Here is an 18,910-nt window from a genome sequence, read left to right as displayed (position 1 = left end):
GACAGGTGATAATTACTGTTGCAGAGGTTTTTATAACTCAGATTAATTTGAGTGGCACTTCGGTTTAAGAGAAGTGTTTCTCAACCTTGGCAACTTTAAGATGTGTGGACTTCAACTCCCAGAATTCCCCAGCCGTGTATGCTATGCTGGGGAAGTCGAGAAGCAGCAGTATATGCACATTTTTAGATTAAACAAGATTCTTCCACCAAGCAAATGGAAAAATATTACTTGCATCTCAACTGTCTAAGGCCTCAAAGGTACCAGGTGTTCTTTGTTTCCGATGAATAATTGACAGGCAGAGGCTTGCCAGGGTTTTCTAGCAAAAAATAAGAAAAGGATCTGAATTTCCCAGCAAGGGCAAAATTGCTTTATAGCTGAGGTTCATCTGATGTGGGTGATAATGCCGATCATCGCATGAATGTAAAAGAGAAAAAAATAGTTTGATTTATAGGGCCTGAATGAGTTTAATTATTGACGCTTCCACCCACAAACCAGAGGACTTAAAGTTCTGCTTGATGAGAGGAACCGTTTAGTACTTAGTCTAATTTCCAGAATTTCTTGGCAGGAGCTACATTGAAATCTCCAGTGAAACGGATCTTCTCATTTCCTGCCTGGAAGCTATTTTGTGGTTAAGGCAAGGGGGGTGGAGTTAGTCATTAAGCTCCGCCCTTCATCTGAAAAGGTATAGCAAGATTCAGATTAGTCAATGAAGGCATCAGTAGCTTGCATCAATCTTTTCTGTGGAAATGAATTACTCTGGGTGACTTCCCAAAATTATGCAAATAGAGGCAGAGTCTTCTCTCCACCAAAATGCCAGGGATGCAACCGTTTAAGGCAATTTAGACCTCAGCACATAATTTTTCTTTTGTTGAAATTTCATAGATCTATTTTAATTTTATTTTGGTTTTAATTAGATATATTACAGTACACACACACCAATCTGCATGGGTATTTACTTACTTGATTGATTGATTGATTGATTGATTGATTATATATACAGGTAATCCTCAATTTATGATGAAAATTGGGACCAGAATTTCTGTTGGTAAGCAAATGAATCGCACCCAATTTTACTATCTTTTTTTGCCAGAGTTGTTAAGAACCTCTGAAATAATTAATTGAATCATGTGGTTATTAAGCAAATCCCGCTTCCCCCCATTGACTTTGCTTTGCTAAGAAAGTTTCAACTTTGATCACATGATTAAAAGGATGCTGCCGTGGTCATAAGTTAAGGACTAGTTGTAAATAACTTTTTTTCAGTACTGTTGTAACTTTCAACAGTCACTAAATGAATGGTTGTAAGTCAACGAATACCTGTATATGCATTCAATTTTTTAAAGAATAAAAATAAGGGCTACCATTATCTGGGGTGCAAAGCTTCAGAGGATCACTAGATGGCAGCAGTGTTATGCCAAAGTTCCAACTCCTTGTTGCTAACTAGTGGCCATTCAGAACTTTGCAGCCCAGACATGATAATTTAATTAAAATATGGCTTTCAGTTAGCAACCAAGTTTTCAATAAGCTGTCTGACTTAGACTTTAAGTATGAATTTCCTTTCCTATCCGATTATGTGGAATTTCTGTTCATTGCCCCAAAATAAGATGGATTCATTTCAATACTAGATTGAGGAACAGCGTGGATTGTAGTTATAAGGCAACCTTCTTCAATGAGGCAGCTCTCTGGATATCAGACTACAACTCCCATCATTCCCTGTGGTCTGATCAATCTAAAAGGCTGCCAAGTTGAAAATTGATGATAAATCCTAAGGTAGAACCATAAATGTGTTGGTTTTTAATTCAGGAAAAAAGAGATCTATTTTATATCATTTTTTTTCTTTTTAATTCTCCACGTAAAAATACACATGTTTGAATTGGATAATTTTGTTTCAGAGCTCACTTATTGAAGGTTTATACTTTTTATATGTAAAACTAATTTCTTTCTTAGGGTGAAGGAAGGTGATCCTTATGTCATCTTGACTGGATTCACACAACACTCAGACTAAAATGCAGTAGCTGGTTTATATTGTGTGAACCCAACCAAGGTGTGTGTGTGGGGGGTGTCACTCCAAAACTGTGCTTGGTTTACTTAAGGGTTGTCTGGTTGTCTGAACCCAGCTGTTCCGTGACAACTCTGGAATCCAGCAAGGAAAGGCTGCTTCCAAATCACCCTCCGGTCTAGGTAGAGTGGTCCTCCTCCAGCGCCAAACTGACTGAGCGCCTGGTCTCCCTGGCCATATAAAGAGAACGAAGCCAGTGATGATCACGAAATCCACAAAGTGGAAAACCCGCCTTTCCCTTCCCATCGGGCAAAAAAGAAAGAAACTGCCAGCAAAGGGAGGGAGGAGGAAGATTAAAGAGATGTAAACCAGAAGACAAGGAAGCCCAGACGGATAAAGTCATAGGGAAGGAATGCACAACACTCTTGCGTTGTGCGTGTGTGCGTGCCAGGCGGCTGGGGAGAGCAACCCAGCCAGAACAGGCAAAATGATTCACAGACGGAGAAAGAGAACCGGAGGGAAGCCAAAGCTGTTTCAGACAGCCTCAGGCACACACAGAGGAGAATTTGGGAGTCTGGGCACCGTCTAGGGCTCCCAGCCCAACCTGGGCTACCAAGTGGGATTTGGTGAGCGTGTCCATCCATGACGGTGCCCAAGAGGTGCCCGTTCACAGCCTCCCTGGCGAGGCTACAGCTTCCCCGTCAAAAATGCCCTTCGGTTTTTCAGCCTTTGCAAAATGCAAAAAAGGAGAACAATGGTACTTGGAAAGACAGAATGAGTCAGAAAAGAAGGATGGGACATAGCGGAAGTGGGGGAGGGTTGACTCTCCCTTTTCACTGTAATCATGTTCTGTGTCCTTAATAGTCAGGTTGCAGGGAGGAATTCATGCGTGGCAGAGACAGTGAAAGTGAAATGCTTTCAATCCTTAAGAGGAGCGCTGAATTAATAACTTTATTGTCATTGTATGTGTATACACAGTATACCCATACAACGAAATTCACTTAACACCCTTAACACTTAAAAGACAATTTTGAGACACTCTGGATATCTTGTCTAGAAAACTTCCAGATATCCTGGTTTATGATAACACTGAACAAAGTGACTTACAACCAGTCCTTACACTTATGACCATTGCAGAATCCCTCTGGTCATGTGATCAAAATTTCAGGCAAAATTTCAGGCAGCAACCAATCGTTGCAGCATCCTAAGCTCCTATGGTAACTATTTGTAATCTTCCCATTTGCTTCCACCAAGCAAAATCAATGGGGAAAATTGGATTCACTTAACGTCTGTGTGATTCATTTCACAACCACGGTAAATCACTTAATGACTGCAGCAAAAAGGTTGTAAAATCAGACATGACTCACGTAATGGCCACTTCATTAGTGATGAAAGTTCCAATCCCAACTGGAGACGCAAATTGAGGATTACCCATAGCCATTTTTCCCTCATAGTTCCCATTTTTTTCCAACAGCTTGAAAAAAATAAACAGGTTTAGTTTTTGTGATTCTTGCATCTTCAAAGACACAATTTGATTTTTCACCACTGTACAAATCTTAGGGTGAGGGTATGGGAGGGACCAAGGCTGTTGGAAAAAAAAGACTGTGGGATTTTTCTTAAATGAATAGTTCTAGGAAGGAACAAACCAAAACAATTTTTAATTACCAGGCTATTCCTGGAGTTAAAAAAGAAAAAGAAAGAGGAATGTTGATGGTACAGATCAGTGAAGCCCCATCCATCAGAGAAACATCAAAGAAGCAGAAAGTGCATTAATTTCCCTAAAGTAGCTTTAAGCCTAGTTTGGAACTAATACAGAATTTTTGGAAACTGTATGAGGAATTTTTCATTTTTTTTCATGCTTCCTCCCAGTCTCCTTCAACATGGCTAAGCTGCATTTTATGAGATAACTGTCCATTGACTCATCCACTATCTGGACATTTTTTGCCTGTGTTCTTCTCTGTCCTGTTTCTAACCTCCCCAAAATCTCTTGTAAACTCCATTTTAAAAAGGGGCACAGATTTTTTGCAATTTCTGGAAGCTTCCAGGCTGTAGAAATATTGTCCTGGTCACCGCCAACTTTTAATTCCCCTAATCCAATGCAGCCATGCCAGGGATGGAAAAAAACCCAGGTTTTTAAAACTTACTTCCTGTGGAGTTTGCAAGGCATGACCAGAAAAAGTCAAGACACGGGCTGCAACGTTGCACATAAAAAATTAGTTGGAGTTTCAGTGGCACAATTACAGCTTCATCTTGACTTTTTTGATCACATTGTGGGAAGCCCATCCCCCCCAGAAGAATGAAATATTTTGGGAAATATTTAAAAAGGCAGGATAAAATATTTCCCCTAAAGGAGAAATGAAAAGAAAAAAAAACTTAAGGGAGGCAGAAAGCAGCCCCAGTTTCCCTGCCCCAAGTAGAAACTGAGGGGGCCAGTTTTTAGAAATGCAGATTTGGTAATCCATTCAGAAAGACTGGGTCAGAGAGAAACTCCAGATAAGCAACAAACAAAAAGTTGATCAAATTAGCTCAGACAAACACCTAGGACAGTGATGGTGAAACTTTTTGGCACTGAATGCCTAAACCAGAACTCGTGCATGCACCGGAATCCCGGAAACGTGAACACCAGCTGTCCAGTGTGCATGTGCGTGCCGGCCACCTGGCCTTTGGGTTTCTGGCACACGCATGCACGCCAGCCAGGCCGTCTTCACGCATGGCAAAGTGCCGGAAACCCAAAGACCAGGTGCAAAGACCGCGTGCACACTGGCCAGCTGGTCTTTGGGTTTCTGGGACTCCGGCATGTGCAAAGATCAGTTGGCCAGTGAGCATGTGCATGCAGGAAACCAGAAGAGCAGCTGGCGACGGCGTGAGTGCCCACAGAGAGGGCTCTGCGTGCCACCTCTGACACACGTGCTATAGGTTCGCCATCACGGACCTAGGATTTGCATTTTCCCTTTTGCTATAGAGCAAGCCATGACCCCTACATAACCCCATAGGAATCCAGAAGGTATAAAAACAGTGATGGGTTCCTCCCGGTTCGGTCCGGTTCGGCCGAGCCGGTAGCGGTGACGATATGACGTCACCGAACTGGTTCTCCCCCACCCACCCACGTTATTCTTACCTTTTATTTGGTCCCACCCCCAATCTATTGCTGCCTCCTGAGTCCCAGCTAATGACTAGAGGGAAAAAAACTGTTGAAACTGTTGCGGGGGGGGGGGGCTTCAAAGGGCCGCCCTACAGCTGATCAGTGTTAAAAGCAAACAAATGAGTTGGGTCGTAAGTGCGAGAACTGCTCGTAAGTGCGAGGACCTTCCAGAAATGACTCTGACCAGCTAGCCACATCCACCTAGTCACATGACCTCCAAGCCACACCCACAAAATAAGCCATGCCCACAGAACCGGTAGTAAAAAAATTTAGAACCCACCCCTGTATAAAAACCCACCCACTCTAAACTCCATTTGTCAGCTGCCCTCAATCACACATGGTTGGTGGTTCTGCTTCATCAATAAAGGGAACCTTTCTTTCCAATCAGTCTCCAGCCTCTATTTTATTTCCACTGCCTTTCTCCCTGCTTGGAACGGGAGCTGTATATTTCTTCCAACAACATCCTGCAAACACCACTGAATCCCTGGATGTCAGTTGCCTGAGTTTTCCAATACACAATAGTCTTTGATTTACAACAGTCCATTTAGTGACCGTTCAAAGTTACAACAGCACTGAAAAATGTGATTTATGACCATTTTTCACGCTTATAACCGTTGCAGCATCCCCATGATCACGGGATCAAAATTCAGATGCTTGGCAACTGGCTCATATTTATGACAACGGCTGTGTCCATAGGTCATGTGATCACCTTTTGCGACAACCTGACAAGCAAAGTCAATGGGGAAGCCCAATTCGCTGAACAACCAGATAGGCAGGATAAAATATTTCCCCTAAAAGAGAAATAAAAAATCTTAAGGGAGACAGAGCCCTAGCTCCCTGGCCCCCAAGCAGATACTGAGATGGGGCAGCTTTAGAAATGCTGATTTGGTAATCCATTACTCCCTGCAGCAAAGTCCAAACTAAGGCAGATTAGCCCTCATCAAAAGGATAGGAATTATTGTCTCAGAAACCTCAGAAACCTCAACTAAATTTAGCTTAGACAAACTCCTAGGACCGTGATGGCGAACCTATGGCACACATGGCATGCAGAGCGATATCTGTGGCATGCGAGTGTTGCCCTAGTTCAGCTCCAGTGTGCATGCGTGCCGGCCAACTGATTTTCGGGCCTTCTGGTCCCACTGGAAGTCGGGAAACGGGCCGTTTCCACACTCCCCAGGCTCCTAGAAAGCCTCTGGAGCCTGGGGAGGGCAAAAAAACGGGTCTACTGGGCCCACTGTGGCATCACGTGCCAAAAGCGGGGGGGCAGAGGGGTTGTGCGCACATGCGCAGGGGGCAGGGGAGATTGAATTATGGGTGTGGGCACGCACACGCACGACACCACACACACCCACGCTTCCCACGCTTTTGGCACGCAACGGCAAAAAGGTTAGCCATGACTGTCCTGGGATTTGTACATGGCACCATGGGAGTCTGACAACAGCCAATAGAATACATGTTCTTTCACAGGAACAGGAAGTTCAAGTTCAAAGCCTAAGAGAAGATATAAATACCCTCCACTCTCAACTCCATGTGGCCAGCTGCCCAGAATCCCACGTGCTTAGTGGTTCTGCTTCATCAATTAATCGACCCTCTTTCCAATTGGCCTCCAGCCTCCGTTTTGTCTCCAGTGCCTTTCTCCCAGATTAGAATTGGACCTGGATATTTTTTCCAACAATTGGGGCATGTCAGTGACTGGCTGGAGAATTCTGGGAGTTAAAATCCCAACATCTTAAAGTGTCCAAAGTTAAGAAACTCTAGTGTGGATCAAAGCTCCGTCCCCTTTTAAATGTCCCCCAAAAGAGGCAGGACTTTAATCCACCATCTTGATTTCATTGATTCTCTTGCTGTGATGCTAAACATCAGGACAGGCCATCTGTGACCTGGCACTTCTAGACATGTTGGGACTTCAGCTCCCAGAATCCCTGGCGCACTCCACCTATCAGCCATTCAGAAACAGACAGTTTGAGATACTGAAGTTAAAGCTATACAAGCAGTTTTAGTTGTGAACAGTAATAATACAGATCAACTGATAAAAAAACAGCAGAGTTTGCTGAACAAGGCAGCTGATACTGATACATGATACTGTAGAAAATTAAGACCAGTGTTTTTCAACCTTGACAACTTTAAGAGGTGTGAACTTCAACTCCCAGAATTCCTCAGCTAGTATTGTTGGCTGGGGAATTTTGGGAATTGAAGTCCACATCTCTTAAAGTTGCCAAGGTTGAGAAACAGGTTAAGGCAGTATGGGTTGAGCCGCAGCAATATTATGGGCTCTGCTGCCATCATGTGGTAGTTATATGCCTTTGCATAATGTTCCTCGTCTATGCTTTACTATCCAACATCTGTGCAAGAAATAATTCCACAGGACTGTGAGTTCACTTGCTTCAAGAGCAGCTCTTACTATCTTCAGGTTCACAAACCACAAAATTGGGCAGTTATTGGCAATGAATATCCAGTGACTATCTTAGCATAACATGGTAAGATAGTTAGTTTGTTAGATAGTAAGTTGCTTAGTTTGAACACTGGATCATTTTTCATAGCTTAATACGCTATGTTAAGCAAGGCTGGTATGTAGTTATTAGATTTTTTAATCCTGAATTTCTCCCAGAAGCTTTAATACAGGTAGTCCTCAATTTACAACCATTTACTTAGCATCTGTTCAAGGTTACAACAGCACTCAAAAAAGTGAATTATGACCTTTCCTCACACATACAAGCATCCTCACAATTGGGACCAGAATTTCTACTGCTAAGCAAAGTGGCTGTTAAGTGTACTCAATTTTACAACGTTTTTTGCTATGGTTGTTATGCGAATCACTGCAGCTGGTAAGTGAATCATGAGGTCATTGAGTGAATCTGGCTTCCCACATTGCTTTTGCTTGTTGTATTATTTAGCGCAGGGGTCCCCAACTCCCGGTCTGTGGACAGGCCCTGATCTGCGACATGCCAGAAACTGGATCGTGCAAACAAGCGAAGCCCCATCCATGGGATGCAGGCAGCCTATGAAACCAGTCCCTCTGGTCTGTGGAAAAATTCCGTGGATTCTGTCTCCACGGAATCAGTCCCTGGTACCCAAAAAGTTGGGGACGTATGATGATTGATATATATATATTGTATATATATATATATATACAAATAATACAAATATTAAAAAATCCCTTAAAATTATTAAATATTTCGGCCGAAACACAGATTAAAACACCCAATTTGTAAAATCACGAATTAAAAAATTTAGAAATTTAAAAGATGGGAGTTAGGCCAGGCCAGCTTGCTGAAATAGAAAAGTTTTGAGAGCACGGCGAAACGTGCGCAGGTCCGGGATCTTCCGTATCTCTGGGGGGAGCTCGTTCCAGATGGTAGGTGCCCCCACAGAGAAGGCTCTCCCCCTGGGGGCCGCCAGTCGACACTGTTTGGCCGACGGCACCCTGAGGAGCCCCTCTCTATGGGAGCGTACTGGTCGGTGAGAGGCTATTGGTAGCAGAAGGCGGTCTCGTAGGTACCCCGGTCCGATGCCATGGAGCGCTCTAAAGGTGGTAACCAAAACCTTGAAGCGCACCCGGAAGACCACCGGGAGCCAGTGCAGTTCGCGCAGGAGGGGGGTCACATGGGAGCGCCACGTCGTTCCCATAACCACCCGCGCGGCCGCATTCTGGACCAGCTGGAGCCTCCGGGTGCTCCTCAAGGGGAGCCCCATGTAGAGAGCATTGCAGTAGTCCAAGCGGGAAGTAACGAGAGCATGAGTGACCGTATTTAACGAGTCCCGATCCAGAAAGGGACGCAACTGGCGAATCAGGTGGACCTGATAAAAAGTCCCCCTGGCCACGGCCGTCATGTGCTCTTCTAAAGACAGCCGTGAGTCCAGGAGGACACCCAAGTTGCGAACCCTCTCCGTGGGGGCCAGTGACTCGCCCCCAATAGTCAGTGATGGCACCAACTGACTATATCAGGATGTCGGAAACCACAGCCACTCGGTCTTGGATGGGTTGAGCCTGAGTCTGTTTCTCCCCATCCAGATCCGCACGGCCTCCAGGCACCGGGACATCACTTCAAGGGCATCATTTCGGGGTGAAGTACCACCAGTACGCTGATGATACTCAGCTGTACATCTCCACCCCGGATCATTGGGGTGGTCCGGGGTGGAGATGTACAGCTGAGTATCATCAGCGTACTGGTGGTACTTCACCCCGAAACCACGGATGATCTCACCCAGCGGCTTCACATAAATGTTGAACAGAAGGGGCGAGAGGACCGACCCTTGTGGCACCCCACATACAAGGGGCCTCGGGGTCGACCTCTGCCCCCCTGTCAACACAGACTGCGACCGGTCAGAGAGAAAGGAGGAGAACCACCGTAGGATGGTGCCCCCCACCCCTAACTCCTCTAGCCGGTGCAGCATGATACCATGGTCGATGGTATCAAAAGCCGCTGAGAGGTCTAATAGGACCAGGACAGAGGAACAACCCCTGTCCCGAGCCCTCCAGAGATCATCAACCAACGCGACCAATGCCGTTTCCGTGCTGTACCCAGGCCTGAAGCCCGACTGGAATGGATCCAGATACGACGATTCATCCAGGTACTGGGGGAGCTGTCGCGCTACCACACTCTCAACAACCTTCGCAACGAAGCGAAGGTTGGAGACTGGACGATAATTTGCCAACACTGCCGGGTCTATGGAGGTATGGCAGCGACCTCATAACTGGATGCTCAATTCAGCTACCCAGGCAATCACCTCTGGATGCAAAGAGAGATCACCTGGGATGTTATAACCATCATAAATACATTCTAAGTGTCAAGCGCCCAGATTTCGTTCCTGTGACCCTGGGATGCTACAGGGGTCGTAAGTGCAAGGACCAGTTGTAAGTCACTTTTTTATGGTCTTGTAACTTCAAATAGTCACTCAACAAATGGTTATAAATTGAGGACTATCTGTATAGAAAGGTAACTTTTTTCCCCTGATTCAATTTCTCTTTATCCAAGGTGAATCAAAAGAGGAGCCCATACTATTTTTATTTGCCATGCAAATGACTGGAAACTAAAGTGTGAAATTTTTGTGGTTAAAAAGACAGTACAGTGCAAGCAGTCAAGCGTAGATTCATCCAATGATGACTTTCTGGAATGAAGATCTTCTAAACAGGAGCAGGAAAGCTCACAATAGAAGCACTGTTCATGTGCCCTGTGGCTAACAACAGGTAAAAAGAAACTCCAGAAATGTCCCAAATTGTTGCCAAACCAATAGGAGCTCCTTTCTCTCAGATCAGGCCACATTTGCAGCAGGAACAGAGATTGAAAACAAGGGATTATTTTAAATCTGAAGCCTCAGGAAGACGAAGAGAACGAATCCTGTTGCCTTGGGCTCCTCTACCAAATTAATAATTCAGTTTCATAAGGTAAATTACAGAGTTGTGCTGCAGAAATATGTAAATATTATATGTAGATGCACCTATGGTGATAATTACAAGGTGAAAAGATGCATAGTGCATCTGAGGACACTATTATGGGGAGAATCTCTTGGATGGATGGATGGATGGATGGATGGATGGATGGATGGATGGATAGAAGGAAGGAAGAAAGGAAAGAAGGAAGGAAGGAGGGAAGGAAGGAAGGAAGGAAGGAAGGAAGGAAGGAAGGAAGGAAGGAAGGAAGGAAGGAAACAGAATAAAAGGGAAGAAGGCAAGGGAGGAAGGAGGGAAGAGAGGAAGGGGAAAAAGGAAAAATAAGTGGGAGTGGGGAGGGAAGGAAAAAGGGGAGAAAGAGAAAGAATGAGAAGTCTTGTAAATCCAGGCTAAAATACATTGGCTTACAAATAAATTTCACTAAAAATAACAGGACCTGTTTCTGAATTGACATAGAAATATGGAAGGGATGGTATTTTAATCACACCACAATCAAACCCTTTTTTTATTTTGCTTGCATGTTTTTTTTTCTTTTTAGATTTTTGCCTTTAAATTCTTATTTCACCCAACATCATGAAATTCTAAATTCTACAGCATCCTAATACTTAGAAGACTGAATTTTAGATAGAATAACTTGTGATCTTTAACAATAACCTTGGGAAAGCTTACTTGTGAATTTAAAATAGCATTTTTGAACTGACAATTCCTTCTTTCAGCTGCCTTTCCCTGAAAACACAATCTGTTTTTTATATCTTGCTGCATTTTACCTGCTTCTAATTCAACTGCCTGCCATCACTGTGTTAAGATAATATCCCAGCATCTTTATTTCAGGCAGTCCTTGACTTATGATTACAATTTGACCAGAATTTCTGTTGCTAAGCAAAGCAGTTTTTAAGTGAGTCACGTCTGATTTTTTGCCACAGTTAAGAGAATTATTGAAGTTGTTAAATGAATCATGCAGTCATTAAATGTATCTGGTTTCCCCATTAAGGCTACTTCTTCTGTCAGCTTCCTGCAATTTGGCAGTTCAAATCTCACCGGCTCAAGGTTGACTCAGCCTTCCATCCTTCTGAGATCCTTCTGAGATAAAATGAGGACCCAGATTGTTGGGGGCAATACGCTGACTCTGTAAACCTCTTAGAGAGGGCTGTAAAGCACTGAGAAGCTGTATATAAGTCTAAGTGTTTGGAACCAGCTGGGCAATCCCATGATCCTGGCATGCCACAACCATCATAAATACATACCAATTGCCACGTAGCCTGAATTTTGATCACATGACCATGGTGATGTTACAATGGTCATAAGCATGAGGACCAGTTATAAGTCACTTTTTCAGTGCCACTATAACTTTGAATGGTTGTTAAGCGAATGTTTGTATGTCAATACAAGTCTACATGTATTGTAATGAATTTAAGGTTGGCCTTCTAAACAGATGTATTTACAAGAGAAAACTGTTTAATTCAATGGCACATCATGCTTAGAACTGTATTGTAAAAGATAACATGTTAACTATAACTCTCTTCTGCTCTGTAACTTTCAGATTAAGCCAATTTCATCTTTCCGGATGCTGTTTTTTATATTTCTTTCCCTTCTTTGTGCTGGAGTATCAACTGCTTCAGGTAAGCTCTAGAGTCTAGAACAATGTTTTTCAACCTCGGCAGTTTGAAGATGTGTGGACTTCAACTCCCAGAATTCCCCCAGCTGGGGAATTCTGGGAGTTGAAGTCCACACATCTTCAAACTGCCCAGGTTGAAAAACATTGATCTAGAAGCACTCTCACTGAATTCTATCCAATGCCTGAGGAATAAGAATTGTAGGAAATTGTGACAATTCGCACTTAGAATGGTGCGTTTGTATGTGTGTGGATATATCAATTATAAGGACCAGATGTGTACTGTAGACAAAAGTTAGAGGCAGGGAAGCCCCCAACCTATACATTAAAGCATAGAGTTTTGGAGAATTCCCATTCTCTTAACAACCATTCAGACTTACACGTTAAAATTTTATATTTTTATGCAGATTTATAAGGCTTAAACACTGTGACTGCATGAACAACACAAAAACAAACAAACAATAAACTAAAATGGCAATTAAGCATACAAGAGAGCAAAAGGGAACTCCACTGTTTGCCCCTAAAGCTTAGGGGAATGGCCAGGTTTAACAGCTTTTTTAAAGGTGAGGAGAATTGAGGCTGATCCAAGTAACAGGGCAACAACAGAAAAAGCGTATTTTCTTGGACCCTTAAGAAGGGAATCTGTTACCTATTTCATTAGAAATGTATTGGTTAAGCAGTTTTTCCCAGCCAGCAATATACAGATTATTGTAGCAGATCTGAGTTACAAGGACTGGCCAAAAAAGATATAATTTGAATTAAATCACTAGTTGATTGCATACATCTCTACAATTACAGGCCAGGATTAAATGATTAAAATGTTAAGTGCTGTGTTTGAAAATTGTAACTCTAACGTAGTACTAGTTTAGCAGCCAATCTTGTAGACAAATCCTGTAATCCCAAATATTAATGGATGGCTAACCCGATTCTCAACATGGTTTTCACTCGCACGCATTTCAATTCTCTTCTGCCTTAGCAAAAGGCAGCATCTGATTGGCCTTATATGGACTAAGAAGCCAAACGGGTTCCACAACTCATAAAACTTCACTACAGAATATGTGTTCTTTTTTTTTCCGTCTCACTTTCTCTGTGAGTAAATCTGAAGTAAAGTGTCAACTTATACCATCGTCCTGACATGTACAACAGCTTTGTAAATATGTCTGCAGAGGTTACTAGCATAAAAAATTAAAAACCAGCTAACCAATAATTTATATTATTTATAAATAATATTTATAATATGCCACCAAAGTATGGTCCAACTCCATGGTGAAATCCAATTTTTTTTACTACCAGTTCTGTGGGCGTGGCTTGGTGGGCATGGCAGGGAAGGATACTGCAAAATCTCCATTCCCTCCCCACTCCAGGGGAAGGATACTGCAAAATCCCCATTCCCCATTCCTGGGGGAAGGATACTGCAAAATCTTCATTCCCACCCTACTCTGGGACCAGCCCGAGGTGGTATTTGCCAGTTCTCCGAACTACTCAAAATTTCTGCTACCGGTTCTCCAGAACCTGTCAGAACCTGTTGGATTTCACCCCTGGTCCAACTGCCATCAAAAATAAAAAGTAAATTTCAGTTAAAATTGCACATAAGCAACAACTTCAAGATATACCATGATAGATTTATATAGTAGAAAGAACATTTACACAATTATAAAATCCTAAATGTATAATCCTGGCCTGTAACCTCTGTTATCTAACTTTGCTTGTACAGGTGGTCCTTGACTTACGACGTTAATGGAACCCAGAGTTTCAGTCATAAATTGTTGCAGTCATTAGGTGAAAGCACCAAATGACAACTCAATTTGATGATCATTTTTACAATGGTGTAAAATGGTGATTCGCAAAGCGAATCACCATGATTGTCAAGCAAATACCCAATGAGTGTATTTTGTGTTTTCTGCAAAAAAACATCACAAATCACAGTCATAGGACTGCGGGATGCTGCAACCAGTTATAAATGTGAGTTCGTTCCCAAGGACCTAAAATGTATTCCTGTGACTTTGGAGGATGTGTGGTAGTTGTAATTTGGTCATAAGAGGCTTTTAAAAAGTTTGTCGTAACTTTGGATAATTATTAAGAGACTGGTTGTAAATTGAGGATTCCCTGTAATCTTTACAAAAGAAAATAAAAACAGCACTATCATCTAATTCGGTGTTTCTCAACCTTTGCACCTTTTTTTTTGCTTTAATTTATATGCCGCCCTTCTCCGGAGACTCAGGGCGGCTTACAATGCGTTAAGCAATAGCCTTCATACTTTTGTATATTTATACAAAGTCAGCTTATTGCCCCCACAATCTGGGTCCTCATTTTACCTACCTTTGAAAGGATGGAAGGCTGAGTCAACCTTGAGCCTGGTGAGATTTGAACTTGCAGTAATTGCAAGCAGCAGATGTTAATAACAGTGCTTTAGTCCACTGTACTACAGGCTCTTGTAAGATGTGTGAACTTCAACTCCCAGAATTCCCAGCATGCTGGCTGTGGAATTCTGGGAGTTGAAGTTCACACATCTTCAAACTGCCCAAGTTGAAAAACACTGATCTAACTATTAGCCACCATTCTCAATAATAATTCACAGCCACCTCTACCAATTCACCTGCTTTATTACATAGGTACATTTTCAAACATTAATGATGTTACTTTGTTTTGAGTATGAGTTTCAACAGAACACGAAACTTTTTCAGTAATATTTGAGCTCTTGGATGATGGGAAGCGAAAGCAGGAATCTGCAAGAGAACTTCCTATCTCAAAGCAGTCTTTCTCCACCAACCTATATGATTGTTTGTATGGAACTTTAGTTCACCTCTGAGTGACCAATCTATATACAAATACAAGGCTGTTTAATCAGGGGACACAAAATGGGATATAGATTCATGAGTTATTCTGTGGGGACATAGGAAGATCAGAAATGGACTGTTGATTGATTAATGGCATAGGACCTAGTTATCTTCGAGACCGCCTACTGCTACCGATGGCCTCCCATCGACCTGTGCGCTCCCACAGAGAGGGCCTCCTCGGGGTGCCATCAGCCAAACAATGTAGGCTGGTGACCCCCGGGGGAGGGCCTTCTCTGTGGGGGCACCTACCCTCTGGAATCAGCTGATAAGGAGAATCCAAGACCTCGGTGCCTTCCGCCGTGCCCTTAAAACCTTCTTTTTCCAGCAAGCCGGGCTGGCCTAACACTTTTTAAAATGTTTTTAATTGTTTGTTATTGTTTTTAATCATGGGGCCAAATTTATATATATCTTTTTAATTGTATTTTAATGTTTGTAGTTTATGCTTTTACTTGGCTGTTCACCGCCCTGAGTCCTCAGGGAGAAGGGCGGTATACAAATTTAAAAATAAAATAAATAAAATAAAATAAATCAACTCATTCAATTAACTGGTTCTCCTTCTTCTTTTTGGATCCAGACCAGAGAACGTTCTCTTCCTACTCTGGGGAATATGGTGGTAATGATGGGGACTATTTTGATCAGTCCAGCAACCAGTTTGAAGGCCCTATATCAGCAATGAAAATAAGGTCGAATGACAGAAGTATACTAAGGTATGTATATCTAAATGAACTTCAGTTGTCTATAGCTGGGCTTTAACTTGACAGCTAAAATTATGAATCAACTGAGGAGAACATAAATAACCTAAATGTGCAAACAGTTTATTGATAACTGACTGACTAATCAGTCAATAAGCTATTTGTATGTGAAAACATATGTCTAAGGGCTGCAGATCATGTTTAAAGAACATATCTAGATCAATACTGAAGGAAAATAAGGGATGAATGGAAGAGGTTGATTCTTTCTTGACTAGTATTTCTCAATCTCAGCAATGTGAAGATGAATAGACTTCAATTCCCAGAATTCTCAGCCAGCATGGCTGGTTGGGGAATTCTGGGAGTTGAAGTCCACAGATCTTCAAGTTGCCAAGATGGAGGGTAAGATGACAGAAGTATAGGTGAAAGGTCTCTTCCTACAGAGGTCTGCTGAGATGAGCATCATCAATAAAAGAGAATATTTGTAGCTTTGGGTTGAAATGAGGGGTCCTTGGTGCTTTCTGAGCTTGCTTGTTTTCTTGCAGACGTTTCATGGCCAACTAGGTAACATCATCAATCCTACCTGTAACACTGATGATGTTACTTAGTTTGGTTAATGAGACGCTACAAGGAAACAAGCACCAAGGACCTCTCCTGAGTATCCTCATTAATTTCCATCTAAGATGGCTCTACACCTAACATCACCTTTCTCTTGTTAATGCAGCATCCAAGTTCGCTATGGTGACACATGGTCCAATAATGAAGGCAGCACAGCAGGCCGCCCTTCGGACATGCACCTGTCCTTTGGAGAGGGATTGGTGCAGGTGAATGGCCGTTTCGGAAACTCTGTGGAATACCTGGCCTTCCGCACCAACATGGGCCATGTCTTTGCCTTTGGGCCGAATTCTGGTTTGGGAATGCCTTTCACTGCAGAGCCCTCGCACCCCAACACGGTTCTGAGGTTCATCAGTGGGAGGTCAGGATCGATGGTCAATGCCCTTGGTTTCCACTGGGATGAAGATCAATGGATGAAAGGGTGGAATGAATCCGTCCACTCTCCAGATCCACCACCAGTGACCCAGATATAGATCGCTCTACCTTTAATTCTCACCCTTTAAATCAATACACACGCTACACAATCTCTTTTGTTTTCCTTTGGATCTTGGGGGGGGGAGTATGGGAGAAGAAAAAGGAAGAGGGAAGGATAGGGAGTGATACACTTTTGCTGTTATTACCCTGGTTTTGATGGTCCCTTCCTTCATTTTGATTTTGCTTCCTTCATTTTGATTTGGCTCATTAAAGAGATGTTAAGCTCAAACCATGGATCAAAGCACTAAAAAAAATACAGATAGTCCTCGACTTACGACCTCAATTGAGCCCAAAATTTCTGTTGCTAAGTAAGAAACATGTTAAGTGAGTTTTGCCCCATTTTACGACCTTTCTTGCCACAGTTGTTAAGTGAATCACTGAAGTTAGTAATATGGTTGTTAAGTGAATCTGGCTTCCCCATTGACTTTTCTTGTCACGGGACACTGCAACTGTCATAAATATGAGTCAGTTTCCAAGCATCTGAATTTTGATGACATGGGGATGCTGCAACGGTCATAAGTGTGAAAAATGGTCATAAATCACTTATTTCAGTGCCGTTGTAAATTCGAAAAGTCACTAAATGAACTGTTGTAAGTCAAAGACTACCTGAATCTTGAAAAAAATGATTTGATACCTGTATTATACAGGTAGTCCTCGATTTACAACCATTCATTTAGCCACCATTCAAAGTTGCAACAGCTTTGCAAAAAAGGGACATGACCAGTCCTTGTACTTACTACCAGTCCTCACACTTACAATCATCATCAAAAATTTGGACACTTGGCAACTGGTGTTTTTACAACGGTTGCAGCACCCTGGGGTCATTTGATTGCCATTTGTAACCTTCCCAGCCAACTTTTGACAAAGTAAGTCAATGGTGGAAGCTGGATGTGCTTAACAACCAGGTGATTCACTTGAATGACTAACTTGCTTAGCAATGGAATATCTGGTCCAGGAGTGGGTTCTACTTACCTTTACTACCGGTTCGTATCGGGAGCATGTGCAGATCACTGATGATGATGCCTGAGTCGGTGGACAGAGCTTCCCGCCGGTTTTACTACCAGTTCTTGCGAACCGGTCCGAACCCGGGGCAACCAACCATTGATCTGGTCCCAATTTTGGTTGTAAGTTGGGGACCATAGTAACCTTATCTTGTGCACACAGAAACTCTGGAACCTACAGAAAATATAGACAGTGTTCCTTGAAAGACATTTGCTCAGTTCATCCAATAGATGCCATGGGAAGAAGGAATAACCTTGAGGAACAGGGGGAAGAAAGGCAACCAGGACAATAGATAAAAGAAACCTGAGTCTGGGACAGAACTGTAACCCGAGAAAGTTTCTCAGACAAAAACCCTCTTTTGTTCTCAGGAAGATAGAGCAGGAGGGGAAATGTATTCACATTTGCAAGATTCTGTGACTGTAACCTTATAATAAAAGATGGATTAGCATTCATAATTTTGTTTCCTAGTCTGGTCTGCTTTGAAAGGCTGACAACAGGGTACAGGATTTGTCTAAGGGCTCCTCATGATCTGGTACAAGTTCTGCATCCATCCTAATGCTAGGATACATCTCACCTTTGATCTCACACTCTTCAAAAATGTTATGGATCTGGATAAGATGCAGCTATCCAACGTTCCCAGAGCAGGGTGGGGTATAGAATTAAAACTGGAACATGATTTGAAGAGGAGAAAATATTATTTATTATTAATGAGATTTATATGCCGCCCTATCTCCAGCCGGACTCAGGGCGGCTCACAACAGTTAAGAAACATCTAATAAAAAGTTAAAAAATTAAATCCAAATCTCATGATTTAACAGTTAAAAGTACAATTAAGACTAACCAGTTAAAATTAAATTAGAATTAAAACCCCATCAGTCCAGGCTGGCCAAACAAAACAGCCACGTTTTCAGGTCGCGGCGGAAAGAGCGGAGGTCGGGGACCACCCGGAGCTCCAGGGGCAGTTGATTCCAAAGGGTAGGTGTGCCCACAGAGAAAGCCCTCCCCCTGGGGGTCGCCAGCCGACACTGTCTGGCCGACGGCACCCTGAGGAGGCCCTCTCTATGGGAACGCACCGGGCGATGGGAAGCTCTTGCTGTCTGCAGATGGTCCCCCAAATATCCCGGGCCTAAACCAAAAATAAATTTGGCAAC

At 42.8% G+C, this 18,910-nt stretch overlaps 1 protein-coding gene across 1 annotated transcript; it reads left to right on the top strand.

Moving 5' to 3' along the window:
* The first annotated feature begins 10,398 nt into the window (after positions 1–10,398).
* On the top strand, positions 10,399–18,214 carry LOC117666877 (zymogen granule membrane protein 16-like). Its single transcript, XM_034419884.3, has 4 exons — positions 10,399–10,524; positions 12,071–12,149; positions 15,554–15,686; positions 16,393–18,214. Exons 2-4 carry the CDS (start codon positions 12,095–12,097, stop codon positions 16,754–16,756), a joined length of 552 nt encoding a protein of 183 aa, XP_034275775.1. The 5' UTR covers positions 10,399–10,524; positions 12,071–12,094; the 3' UTR covers positions 16,757–18,214.
* The last annotated feature ends 696 nt before the right edge of the window (positions 18,215–18,910 follow it).

The sequence above is a fragment of the Pantherophis guttatus genome, chromosome 4 (genome assembly GCF_059756535.1).
Source record: "Pantherophis guttatus breed Tessera chromosome 4, ASM5975653v1, whole genome shotgun sequence".
Taxonomy (NCBI): Eukaryota; Metazoa; Chordata; class Lepidosauria; order Squamata; family Colubridae; genus Pantherophis; species Pantherophis guttatus.
Note: the sequence above shows the minus strand (reverse complement) of the source record. Positions and strands in the feature narration are given on the sequence as shown.

What these genes read in the sequence shown, in the direction of transcription:
- LOC117666877 (XM_034419884.3), top strand. Translation starts at nt 12,095, where the DNA reads ATGCTGTTTTTTATATTTCTTTCCCTTCTTTGTGCTGGAGTATCAACT. An exon ending in TGGAGTATCAACTGCTTCAG is followed by an intron (nt 12,150 to 15,553) that starts GTAAGCTCTAGA and finishes TTTTGGATCCAG; the next exon opens with ACCAGAGAACGTTCTCTTCC. An exon ending in AATGACAGAAGTATACTAAG is followed by an intron (nt 15,687 to 16,392) that starts GTATGTATATCT and finishes TTGTTAATGCAG; the next exon opens with CATCCAAGTTCGCTATGGTG.